Below are 13399 nucleotides of genomic sequence, written 5' to 3' on the forward strand. Positions count from 1 at the left end.
CCTTGTGGTTGTTGACTTGGAGTGGTGGGGGGACAGTTCATTTAGAGGCTTTGAATTCCCCATGATGCTTTCCAATTTTGTTAACCATTTTGCTCCTTAATTAAATTGCCCCCTTCCCCAGAATAGATTCCAGAAATTGATTTATTCTTCCTACAATCCTTAATGCACAAATCAATTTATTCTTCCCATAATCCTTATGGCACATTCACAGGTTTTAGAAATACCACATTCAGTTCAAAGTTCACCTGGGACATTTTTCTTCTTGTTTTTGACAGTTCTAAAGAACAAGCTCTTCCAAATGGGTTGCCCATAGGAGTTCCTCACTTAGGTTAAAGTGCCACTTTGCATACTGTCTATGTGGAACTATAATTCACTTCTGGCAGAAGAAGTGACCCATTTTAATAATTGAATTTCCAATCGGGGGCACATAAATTAATTTTTGTTTGTTTCCAATGATTCATGTATCTGGGATTGCTTTAATTTCTTCCAAATTTAACCCATTTTTAGGCCACTTGAATGACTATGAAAATGATTATAAAAAATTGTTATGTTTCTTGGTTCCACTGGATGACATGACTCATTGTTTGTCAGTACTTAGTATAAGTCTGTGGCCTGCTAAGTCTCCTTCCCAAGATATAATATTGTATTTTCCCTGTCTGACTTTGCCAGAATGTATAGACGGACATCAAACATGGTTGGACTGAGCTACCCACCGGCTGTTATTGAAGCATTAAAGGTAATACCAATGAAAAGGTCTTATGGTGTACATGGTATCCTATAGAAAGTACAGTTACATTTATTGTTAGAAACTAAGAGGCTTTCATTTATAGTTCACTTACAGGTTTCCCAGTCATTCCTGACTTACTTCTTTTGTTATTTTTTACTTATCTGTTCTTACAGTAACATTTTACTCCGTGAATGTTTATCCCCCAGAATGTATATATCCTACTCTTTATCCAAGACTCACTGAGCCTGAAAGTTCCATGGGAAGTTGTACAGGTGTTTGAGTTTAAATGAGCTAAATCTTGTAGAATTATTCCCAATCAGGCAAGCTCTTAGAATTGTATAGAATAGAATAAATAGAATAGAAGAGCCTCAAACTGGATGTATTCCTCTTAGGTATGTGTCAATTCAGATCCACTGGCTTGAGGCTGTCCTGGCTGTGCTAAAGCGGCTTTGGCTTCCAGATTTGAGGGTGGGGCTGTGCTAAGGGCCAGGATCACTAGGTCTGTTGACATTGCATGGTGTCTATACATGGAATTGTGCCATCCATTTGCTCAGGGACATCCTAGCATATTATCATGTGTGCATGTTTAAGATTTATTTATTAATTTGAAAACCAGAGAGAGAGAGAGAGCACATAAGCCGGAGGGGTGGAAGGAGAGGGAGAATCTCAAAAAGACTCTCTGCTAAGCAGAGAGCCCATGAGGCTCAATCCTTACAACCCTGAGATCATGACCTGAGCTGACACCAAGAGCAGAAGCTTAACCGACTGCCCAACCCAGACATCCCATTCTGACTATTGTTAAGTCTGTTGTCTTTCTCTGAAACCTGAAACATATATTACCTGATGATATTTTCAGAAGGTAACTTAAATTACTTACTGATGGAATCAGAGATGGGACCATTCCATGATCAACTTAATGTCAAGAAAGCCTTTTAGAGCCATTTTGATTATATATATCCATCTTTTTCTCTCACCTCAAAGACATTCACTAATTGAATTTGTGAGACCCTATATTCAGATTCTCAGTTGTCCATTTTCTGTCTCTTAACTCATCCTAAGAACAGGAAAGATACTCAAGAAGGGTATAGCAAGAAGGCACATGTTTCCTCTTAACCCTCTTCAATGCCCCACTCTCGCCCCAGAACCTAGGGCACCAGTATAATTTACAGCCACATTTCACATGTAATCAGTGAAATCACTGCATGAGATCTGATGTTTCATAACACCCACTAGGAAGCTGCATTGATTTTTATAACTGAACCTGAAACATTCAATTAAACTCAAAGGACATTAAAAGAATCCTTGATCTTTAATGCCTTCCCTTACCATAAACATAAATACAGGTGATTATACCAGTATTAAGAAATTTATAAAAATATTTCTTCCAGATTGGAACATCTTTCCTATGCAAAATAACTGAAGAAAATGTGGAACAACTTGGGATGTGCATGGACTGTTATTTTATGCTTAGAGAAAAGTCATTCTCAGATGCACACATGTTATCTTTCTGAGGAGAAAGGAACCAGAATGATTCAGACGATGAATAAGTGCTAACTCTCCAAATTGCTATCCTTCTGCACACGTACTGCTGACAATGTGCAGAAGGATAAAGCTCCACTTTCTCTTGATCCTGTGCCCTGTTTACTGGGGAAGTTCAGGATCTTTTACAATATAATGCTTTCCCCCCTCCCTAGACTTGGTTTTATCTAAAGTGGATTGAAAGTGAATTGGTGGGATCAGACAAATTTTTTTTTTTTTTACTTTTTTAAGTAGTACCTGTTAAAAAAGGTTATTTCTATTTCACTGCCAGTAGTTTATATGGAATCACCATTGTCTTTTTCTGTTATTGGAAACTTCCCCAAAGACTGAGAGAATACAATCCAATAAAATAACCATCATGCCACAGTCATGTTAACCTTTGTGATTAATGTAAGGAAATGGCATGAAATCACATATAATTAAGAGAATAATTAACTACCACCAGTCTCTAAATTTGAAATATATGTCACACTTTTGTTCTTTTAATTTTTTCTGTTCAATATATGCTAGCTTCTGATTTGGGAATTTCTAGTCTTTTTAGGTGGGGTTATTGAAATTATAGAAGTGTGCTGTTGTTTAGAAGGTATCTGTTGTGTATCTTAGGAGGAGACACCCCGGGTAGACTCCAGCTTTAAAAGTGGGAGGAAATGAGGAAGTTCAGGCTTCCATTACGTTAGACTGATAGGAAGTTCATGAAGTTTTTCCCCAGGAATGGGCCTTCAGCCAACTTTGGTAAGAGAGGAAAAATGGCTTTGGACAATTACATAAGACGCTTGATAAAAATGGAGATTTTAGGTTGCAGGCCAGGATTCTGCAAGTCCCTCAGCTGAAAATCAGCATTTTTTTTTCCTGAGTACCTCAAGTGTTTCTGAAGAACATTAAAATTTGAGAATCACAGCTAAGGCCCTTTTAAAAATGAGTAGCGGGAGAGAACATCCAGCTGACCATTCACACTCATCCTCCTGTTTGTCTAAGTCCTAATACTCAGAATAAATCATGACTTCTTACTGTGATCATTTCTCTATTTTCAGTGATAGCCTTTCTCTTTTTTATTCATTCTGGAGAATAAGATTAAAAATTGCAAACATGACAAAATGTTTTCTCACCTATTGAGTTGTCAGGGGACTTTTCCTCAGGGTTAATGGATATCATGACAATGTCAATTATAGTAGCTAAGGCGAAGCTTTAGGTCTTGGGTTAATCTCAAATGGCCCCACTATCTATGGCCTAGGCCCTATTGGGGTATTTAGAGCATGAGGTCTGTGTCACAGCATATATATACATTGAGTTTACAATGCCATCTGTTGGCAGTAATATTATCGCTAGAAGTGTCGATGAGGTTATCACCTGGTTCTCCTACCAGTTGGTATTAGACACTTCATTTCATCTTTCTGAGGTTGCCCTGTATAAAAGTAGGGAAAGTAACACCTATTTCTACTGTTGTGAGTTGACAAATATATAAACACTTCTCACTGTGCCTGGCACAGAAACTGTGCTCGATACTTGTAACTATTTCTTTAGTTGTTATAATGGAGGAGAAATTTTAGAAGGTTGAAGTGAAGTTATGACTGAGTGTCAACTGAAACAATACAGTTGAAACCCTTTTGGAAAAGTTTGGTTTTCTCTATATACAATTCAGTTTTCCCGTGCCTGGACATCCATGAGAGAGACCCTTAATGACCTTGAGATGATCTTTGGTGGTTGGGATGTTTGAAAAGGGACAGGATCAGGATAGATGGATGAGGTTGGAATGCATTGAGCCACTCAGACCAGCAGTTCCAGACAGCTAGCATCTCTTCCCAGGAACCATCTGACTTTGCCTGGACCCAGTGCAGTCTCACACGTGTCCTTAGTCTCATGCTTACAACAGTACACTTTCTTTAACTACTGAAAGTGAAACTCTTGACACAAGAAACCAAATGACTGTTGCTGTAACTATTGCTTAAAGACACCTCTGTTTAATACATCCACAAGTAGCTGGTTATAAGTCAAGGAGACATCAGACAAAGTTTATGTGTATTTTGGTGGCTATAGACAAAAAGGCTTTAAACTTCAAGAATGTTATGTGAGGAGTGTGTTCAGCTTAGTTCTTGCTTTTACTTTTTTAGTAAAGTGACTTACAGATTTGAGCACTAGGTTCTCAGATCAGTGATTTCAGAAGTGGTAGCATTTTTCTGTTTTGTGAAATGAAGGCTCTTTCTGTGGTTTTAGCTCAGCAATTTGAATTGAAGGGACATATTATTTGTATTCTGTATCATATTTGTTTCTGAATACATTTAAGTGGGTTAACATTCTCAGCTGTGGACTAAGAGGAAGTCAGTACGTAATAGTAAGGGACTGGGAAGAAGTTTGGAGTAGGGAAGCACCCTAGCTTGTCATGAAGTGAAATAATCAATTGCAATTCAGCAGTGGTAGGGGGACAGGCTTGATGAAAAGAGCCTGAGCTTAGGTATCTGTTGACCGTGTTTGTGTCCTGGCCCCACTTGAGTCCCTAGCACTTCACTTGTGATGGTACTTAGGAAAATTAACTTGTTATCTCATCTGTAAGAGGTGACTAATAATACCTACCCCTTAGAGTTGTTTTCAGGGTACATTATATATTTATCACTGATCACAATGCCTAGCATATGATAGGCACTCAATAAATTATGGCTATTGTTTTAAGTAGTAAGACTATTTCATTATTTTATCAGTAAGTGCTATGCAGGTCTGGCAAGTTGAGAGAAGTTTGAGGGCAGAAATGGTGTTAGAGACTGGGCTATGAAATCCTGGGTGAGGGTGGAAGGAAACTGGTAACTATGCAAGTGGCTTTGGACTAATGCATTCTTTCTCTCTACTCGGCCACACAGGATGTGGACAAGTGGTCCTTTGATGTCTTTTCCCTCAATGAGGCCAGTGGGGATCATGCTCTGAAATTCATTTTCTATGAATTACTCACACGTTATGATCTGATCAGCCGTTTCAAGGTCAGTGCCTACTCTTAAACAATGCATGCATTTGTCTATCCTTCCATGACCTTTGGGCTAAGACCAAGGGAATCCTTTGAATATACACTGAAAACTGCTATGAGTGACTTAGGAAGCATCATCCAGAGAGCTGCTGCCCTTGGCTCCCTGGTGGTGGGAACTTTGACTTAAGCCCTTGCCGGGTGGGGCTCATAGCAGGGTGAGAGGCCAGAAGCACACTGTGTGATCCCAGTCTTCTTGGAAGTACAGCCCACAGTGCGGACTAGCAGGACTCTCCTATGGCTCTGCCCACAGATCTCCTATCAGCCTGATCTCATGTACTGAGACCACTGCTGGTGCGGAGACAGTAATGGAGACAGTGTGCATCTGCTGTCTCTGCAAACTTTTTTTCCCACTACTTGGCTCAAATTCAGACAAATGCTCTCACTTATCATCCGTGACAGATCATTGGTATTTCCCAGCCATTCGTGCTTCAAATTAATTCTTCATCTTTAAGTAAAGAGCATGAATTGTTTCTAGCTTTCAATCCCTTCTGCTTTCTAATACCATGGACTCTAGAGGTCAGGCCAGATTCTCCAGGGAATCTGTGCATTCATCTGGCAACATCTATCATATCTCTCGTCATATTGATGAGCGTCTGGAAAATGCAGGGTATTGTGAATATAACGTATTGATTTCTGTAGACAGCACAGTTCTTTATCACTTTCCTAAGGACTATGGGGGCATATTTTTACATAGCCATAAATGCTTTATGGCAATGGTTCTTAATTTCTTTGTGTCGGAAATCTGCCTGAAAATCTGATGGATGCTCAGGACCCTTTCCAGAGAATAAAGCTCTTGTGCATGTACACATACCTTTACATAGCATTTCAGTGGCTCATGGACCTCTCATGAACAGCCCAAAGAACCTGGGCTTATTGGATATTCATTTTTAAAAATGATAATTAACTAATCTCTGACATATAAGAAGCAATATTTAAGTTTTAAAAAACCCATAGATGGTAAATATGGAAGGATGTGGTTAAGGAAGAACATGTTATAGACTCTCATGAAACATTAATATACAGTGTTTTCCTTATTTTTTTTTCTTCCTACCATGATTATTAATCTCCTGGAACACATACTCTCTCTTTTTCCCCTAGTGTTGTATTTGATAATTAGCCCTTAGCCAAGGAATTAATCCAGAAAAGAAATCCAGTGAATGTTTTCAGGGTCCCCTTCTCTTGTACAGATATTTTACAGTTGTTCTTTATTTTCTGCCACATAGAGAAAGAAGATATATATATTATACATATTTGAGACAGAAAAGGAATTAAACTAGTAGTAAATGTTATTCCAAATGGCAATGCAACAATAATAAATTGCCAAGTAATCGACATAAGAACGCATTTGGTTTCTGTTCTCATATATAACGGGATATCACATGTTTTGTTTTGTTTTGTTTTTTTCCATGTGTCCAGTGCATACAATCACTCCTTCTAAAGGGCACAGTTTTTGGGAAGTGGAAGCTTGTATTTGTTTTGCAATCAATTTATACCTTACAACATTTAGGTAATTTATGTTTTTCCACAAAATAAATGAGATATGCTACACAGTATGGATCCATTTATTTCTCAAGAAATAAAAGACTTGAACATTTGCTTGAGAAATAGATGAACACATACCTTTCTGCCCTAACTGCTTTTGAGATGATTCTGTTTCATTCTCCTGGGGTTCTGGACTGAAAACAACAACAACAAAAAATGTATAGGGCAGATTGTTCTTGAACCAAGGACTTCCTGTGAGATTTTAAAATAATCTGATGATTTCTTCAGTAATTCTCACTAATCTTGTAAAGTTCCTATTTCTTTATGTGGTATGTTATGTTTCCAGAAAGCAGCAGCTCAAGTGCCTTAGATTTCTGCTTCCTCACTTAGTTATCAAATCACTGGCTACTTAACCTTACTGCTCTCTTCCAGATCCCCATTTCTGCACTTGTCTCATTTGTGGAGGCCCTGGAAGTGGGATACAGCAAACATAAAAATCCTTACCACAATTTAATGCATGCCGCCGATGTTACACAGACTGTGCATTACCTCCTTTATAAGACAGGAGTAGCGGTAAGTACCGATATGAACTCTTAGATTACACAAAAAGATGTGATGACTGTTTTTATTAGAGGCTGTTCCTATTCTGTTGAGGTTGAGTCCACAAGAAGTGCATTGATGCATGGCCTTTCTGCTCCCCAGGAATTGCCTAATCAATCACCAAGGGTCTTGGGGTTCCTAATTGCCTCTGATACTTTTTCCATCCTGGACTTGAAATAAATATGTGGTAGTGACTTGCATCTTTATTAGTCTATGGCCAAATTAAAGATAATTTCTAGAACTAAATATGTATTTCCAGGTATGGAGAGTGGTATTATCAACCTCTTGCTATAGTCCAACACAATGCTATCCATGCATACTGAAATCGTATCAAGTATGCCTGACAACCACATTCCACAAAGTTAGCTTTTGGTTTAAACCATTAGATCTTTTTCACAAGGATTGCAGTTAATCTCATCCTATTTATGTGTGTGCAATTCATTTGACCTAAAGGGCAATCTTTACTTCTAATCATTTGAAATTTTTCTTACTTGTTTTGACCCAACATTTCAGCTCTTTAGATGTTTTTGAGTCTGTGTTCTGTGATCCATTGTATGAACTGGCATCCATTGTTTAACTTGGTTATCTGTGCCTTTTCCCTCTTTGCCTTGATGAAAGCTATTACTTTTACAGGATACAGCTATTAGTGACAAATAGCTAGGTCTCTGTGTTAAGTCTCTATGACTTTTTCCTTTGAAATCTTCAGAGTTGACATCAAGGTAGACATTGTTTGGCTATGATTATTAATTAGCCCATAAACTGAACACATTTGTTATTTTTTTCCTCTAGGGCATGTTGAAAGACTTTGTCTAATATCTTACTGAATTAAAAATGGAACACAGTGGGAGGAGTGTTCCACTGGAGTGAGATAGAGTGGGATATAAATCCTTGAGTAATTACTTATTAGATTTAGTGACCTATGATAAATCACCTAAATCTCTGAGTCGGGATTTCCTCATTTTTAAAATGATGAAAAATATTCTTTCTTGTAGAAATACTATGGTAGTTAGGAATAAACTATCAAAAATATGAAGTGCTCTGTCTGCCTCCTGAAGGAAACTCAATAGTTAGGAATTGTCGTTAGTAAAACTTTGTTGGATTTCCCTGAAACCTCTCAACAATTCTCAGTTTTTCCTTATTGTAAAGCAGCCTTCTTAAAAATATTATTTTAAAAAGCAATAATTTTTTAAATTCTAGAAAAACTATCAAGGGGACCTGTTCAATGTGGTAAACAATTTTTCCAGGAGCAGATTTAGTTAATGGTAATGCCATGAAAGCATGGAGCAAAACAGGGATGGCCACACTAGTGTTGCTATTGAGCATTTTTTCTGGAGTGCTCAGCCAACACAATGTAGTGTCTTAAAAAGTTGTGGAAGTATTCTGTGAAAATAATTTGACCATCTCTTTTTTAAAAAGCAATAAAATCAATTATAGATTATTAGGTCAAATGAAAGGCCTAAATTGGATGTAGATAAAATAGCTGTCCTAGGGGCTCTGCAGTGAGTCCTGCCATAGTTGAGAGTTTAAAAAGAATGTAAAGAGGAGTGCATGGGTGGCTCAGTTGGTTAAGCATCTGCCTTTGGCTCAGGTTATAATCCTGAGATCCTAGGATTGAGCCTCATGTTGCGCTCCCTGCTCCTCAGAGAGTCTGCTCCACTCCTCCCTCTGCCACTCCCCCTGCTTGTGTATGCTCTCTCTCAAATAAATAAATAAAATCTTGAAATAAAATAAGATAAAATAAAGGTAAAGAATTAGAGCCAACAAGAGTAACTAAAATGGAGTGGTCAGTGACATTGGAATAAAAACCAAGAGAGTGTGGAGTCATGGAAACCAAGGAAAGTAAGCGCTTCACAAGAGAATAGTGAATTGTATGGGACATGCCAAAATATCAGGTAGGATGAGAATAGACAAGTGACCACTGCCTTTCGCAACATGGAAGTCATTAGTGCCCTTGACATGAGTGGTCTCAGTGCTTTGGTGAGGATGGAGCACTCACTAGAGTATAATGAGGAAAGAGTTCAGGTGAGAAGGTAAGGACACATCTATAGCCAACAACATTACAGGGAAAGTGATTCAGTTCAAAAATGTTCTGGCAACTATTGTTCATTTGGGAAAGAAAAAGAATGTTTTTGTTCCACTTTACATCAGTTACCAAATATGGGACAAATGGGTTAAAATTTGATCATATTAGAGGAAAATTTGAGAATGTTTATTTCTTACATAAACCTCAAGACACAAAAGTTACATAAAATATTGATTAAACTGAGTATATTAGAATTAAAAACTGTAGGATAAAAAGAATCACCGTAATGCTGTAAGTACTGAAGGAAAATAGAGAGCAAGGATTAAGATCTGGATTATATAAAAGAATCGACGAGAAAGTGACACATATTCAGTAGAAAAGGAGGAGGAAACCCATTCACAGAGTTAAGATTGCCCCATTATAAAGTCTCTGTCCTAGGTGGAATTTTGTCACCCCTTGCCCCCAGTTTATATTGTCAAAAGTCCTAATCTCCAGTGAGATTAAGATTGCAGACATGCACACGCATGGAGGAAAGACCATGTGAGGACACAGGACAATGACCATCTGCAACCTGGGAAGAGGGTTCTCACCGGAAACCAGCCCTGCCAATACCCTGATCTAGGACTTTAGCCTCCGGAACTGTGAGAAAATGAAGTTCTTTGGTTTAAACCGCCTAGTTGGTGACATTTTGTTATGGTGGCCCAAGCAAACAAGTAGAGGAGCTGAGCTAAGATTTGATCCCAGGACTGACTTCTGATGCCGTGCATTTAAAAATTTAGCCGTACTTCTACAGTGCCTGTGGGGGGGAAAAAAAGAGATCCCCTGATATTCTGATAACTCAGTATCCTCATGTGCTACTAGAAAGTATCATATCATGGTAAGGATCAACATAGATGTGTAGATGTGCTTTCGACTCATCTATTCAATATATATTTTGTTAGTACCTGCTGTATACAGTGTCCTATGGAGATATAAAAGTGAATCATACACAGCTTTTTTAGCCCTCAAAAATTCCCGAGTATTTATGCTAATGGAAGTTATCATTAACACAAATGTTATATTATAGCAGCCAATGATCATGATGTACCGCGTGCTGTTCTTAAATGAGCTCATTTGCCATTGAATTTTCATTATCAATTCAGGCCATATTCAGAATCATTCTTAAATATAGAAACTACTTCCCACCCACTCTCTCTTGGAAATGCAGCTCAAAACAAACCTCTTTCATTGCAAGTGTACAGAAACAGTGGAGAGCATTCTCCACTGATGAATGGAGAACATATTGTTACTCTAACCTTTCATTACAAACCAAGAGGGGGAAATGCTTTAAATCATTTCAGTTTTATAAACTGTAAGACACATAGGGAATCAAAACATCCAATTGATAAAGTGATGTCTGGGCCTCAACATCAACAGTATTACTCATTGTAATCTATTTATACTACTCATTATTGCATTACTTAGCCGCCAAGAATATGCTTGAATCCTTTTGGAATTATTTTGCCCACTTTTAAGGGAAAAATCTTTGAACAGAATTAGACTGAAAAGTTGTTGATTGAATAAATTTGAATCAGACTCTGAGCTCCAGTCAAATTATGATTTAGGTCAAAAGATTCCAACATCCAAAGCCATCCGTTGGCCCCTTTCATTGCTTTTGTCAAGCAAGTGCCATTAATTTTCCTTTTGTATATTCTTTTTTTAGAAGTGAGAGGCTATGTATCTTGTTCTTTTGGTCATAAATGCCATCATTATATTTATATGGGAAACACTAAATGGCTAAAGAGTGCTAAATAGGGGCACCTGGGTGGCTCAGTAGTTGAGTGTCTGCCTTTGGCTCAGCTCATTATCCTGGGATCCTGGGATCCTGGGATCAAGTCCTGCATTAGGCTCCCCACAGGGAGCCTGCTTTTCCCTCTGCCTATGTCTCTGCCTCTCTCTCTGTGTCTCTCCTGAATAAATAAATAAAATCTTTATAAAAAAGTGTTAAATAATTTTATTAGTGTTTGTGGTCAGCAGAATTTTGGACCCCATGATCTTTGCCCTCTTTTGTAACACTTTCTAATGTTACATTCGATGACAAAACACTAATAAATTAGTGAAGGTTACTAATCAGAGGTCCATAGAATAGAGAGGTGAACCTGGATTCCCTAGGTGGAAATCTGGACCATATTAAAATATGAAGCCTTGAGGGGCACCTGGGTGGCTCAGTTGGTTAAGCATCTGCCTTCAGCTCAGATCATGATTCCAGCGTCCTTGGATGGAAACCCAAATCAGGCTCCATGCTCAGTGGGGAGTCTGCTTCTCCCACTCCCTCTTCCCCTCCTCTCCCTCCCAGGCTCATGCTTTCTCTCTCTCTCAAAGAAATAAATAAAATCTTTTAAAAAAATGAAACCTGATTTCCCTCAAAACTTCTCATCTCTGTCTCTATTTATGATGTCACCCATCATTTTTTTGTTTTGTTTCGTTTTGCACTTTTGTCACTCAGGCTAGGAATGTTAGGATCATCTTTAATTCATTCTTCTCCTTGACTGAGACCTCTTCCTCCCTCCTGCATTCAGTTAATTGCTAACCCATATGGATTCTTCCTCCAAATTGTCTATACGTCCTATAAGGACTTTCCATCTAAAAGTACTGCTCTTAAAAAAACAAACAAACAAACAAACAAACAAAACCCCCCCAAAACACAAAGGTACTGCTCTTATTTCTCCCCCTCAGTGGCATGCTGACCATGTTACTTTTGCATGTAAACTTTATTGCCACTTGGATCTGGTTTGTGTTCCTCACTGTAGCCTCTAATGCCTGACACTACAGGGCTCTAATTAGCTCTAACTGCTTCTCCAGTAAAGGGAATCATTTCCTTACTCATGATGAATCATCTTTTGACACTGGGATTGGCTCCTGTGTTCATTTTTCTGGAAATGCACACTTCCATTTCTTGTTCTGTCCAACCTTCACGGCCCCTGGGTGAAGATATTTATCTTCTCTTTTTCTCTTTCTTTTTTTCTTTCTCTCTCTTTTTCTCTTCTTCCCTTCCTCCCTGGCTCCCTCCTTTACTTCCTCCTTTCCTCTCTACTTCTCTTTTTTCTTCCCTCCCTCTTTCCTTACTTCCTTCCTTTTGTGCCAGATACCATCTGTCCTTTCTTCTTATCCTCAAACAGCAGAACTGATTTCTAAGTATCCACAGGGTTTTTTGAAAAGCAAGGTGTTAAGATGACTTTTAAAAGGCTATGGTTTTATTTTTTGTTATTTGCTTATTTAAATCATTTGTTGAAGGCCCTGGATGGCTCAGTGGTTGAGTGTCTGCCTTGGGCTCAGGGTGTGATCCTGGGGCTCTGGGATCAAGTCCTGCATCATGCTTCCTACAGGGAGCCTGCTTCTCCTTCTGCCTATGTCTCTGCTCTCTCTGTGTCTCTCATGAATAAATAAATAAAATCTTTAAAAATAAATCATTTGTTGATTTTGGTTTATTAAAAGTGGGTTATATGTAAGATAGGATCTTGTTGGTGTGTTTGGGTAAAAGGGAGAAGTTACTGTGAGAACCATGATTATGTAGTTATTTGGACACCTGTAGTCTAGGTTGATGCCCTATGATTCAGATTTATTTAGATGGTATATTGGCTCTCAGTCATAATCCTTTTATTGATAGACTTACTGATCTATTTCACATTAGAAAAAATATCTACATTTTTATTTATTTATTTTTCCATGAGTTTAAATCCTCGAAGGGTACAGCATAACATGAGTTCTGTTTCCAAAGGCCTTAGCAGGAAGGTTGCTTTGGGATCTGGCATGAATCATGTCACTGTTTCCATGAGTATAAGGTACATTTCCTCAGACTACTCTGGTTTTGTTGGGTTTGCCACCAGGAGTCATCTTTCCATTGTACTCGTGAGTACTGTCTTGCCTAGACAGAATTCTGTGTCATCTCGAGTATAAACACCTTCAGTTTTAGGAAGAGCTATGTGCTTGCAGAGATCCTACTTATAGCCAACAGGAAAAGCCTTGTACTATAGTGTTC

The 13399-nt window shown here is 38.3% G+C and overlaps 1 protein-coding gene across 8 annotated transcripts in view; it reads left to right on the forward strand.

Annotated features, from left to right (window-relative positions):
• Positions 1-13399, forward strand: part of PDE1C (phosphodiesterase 1C) — a 482957-nt gene that overhangs the window by 382982 nt on the left and 86576 nt on the right. For all 8 annotated transcript variants that reach the window (XM_077856290.1, XM_077856292.1, XM_077856291.1 and 5 more), the window contains 3 exons: positions 670-736; positions 5116-5232; positions 7191-7331. In XM_077856290.1, the coding sequence (XP_077712416.1) occupies positions 670-736; positions 5116-5232; positions 7191-7331 (325 nt within the window). The remainder of the gene's footprint in view (positions 1-669; positions 737-5115; positions 5233-7190; positions 7332-13399) is intronic.

The sequence above is a fragment of the Canis aureus genome, chromosome 18 (genome assembly GCF_053574225.1).
Source record: "Canis aureus isolate CA01 chromosome 18, VMU_Caureus_v.1.0, whole genome shotgun sequence".
NCBI lineage: Eukaryota > Metazoa > Chordata > Mammalia > Carnivora > Canidae > Canis > Canis aureus.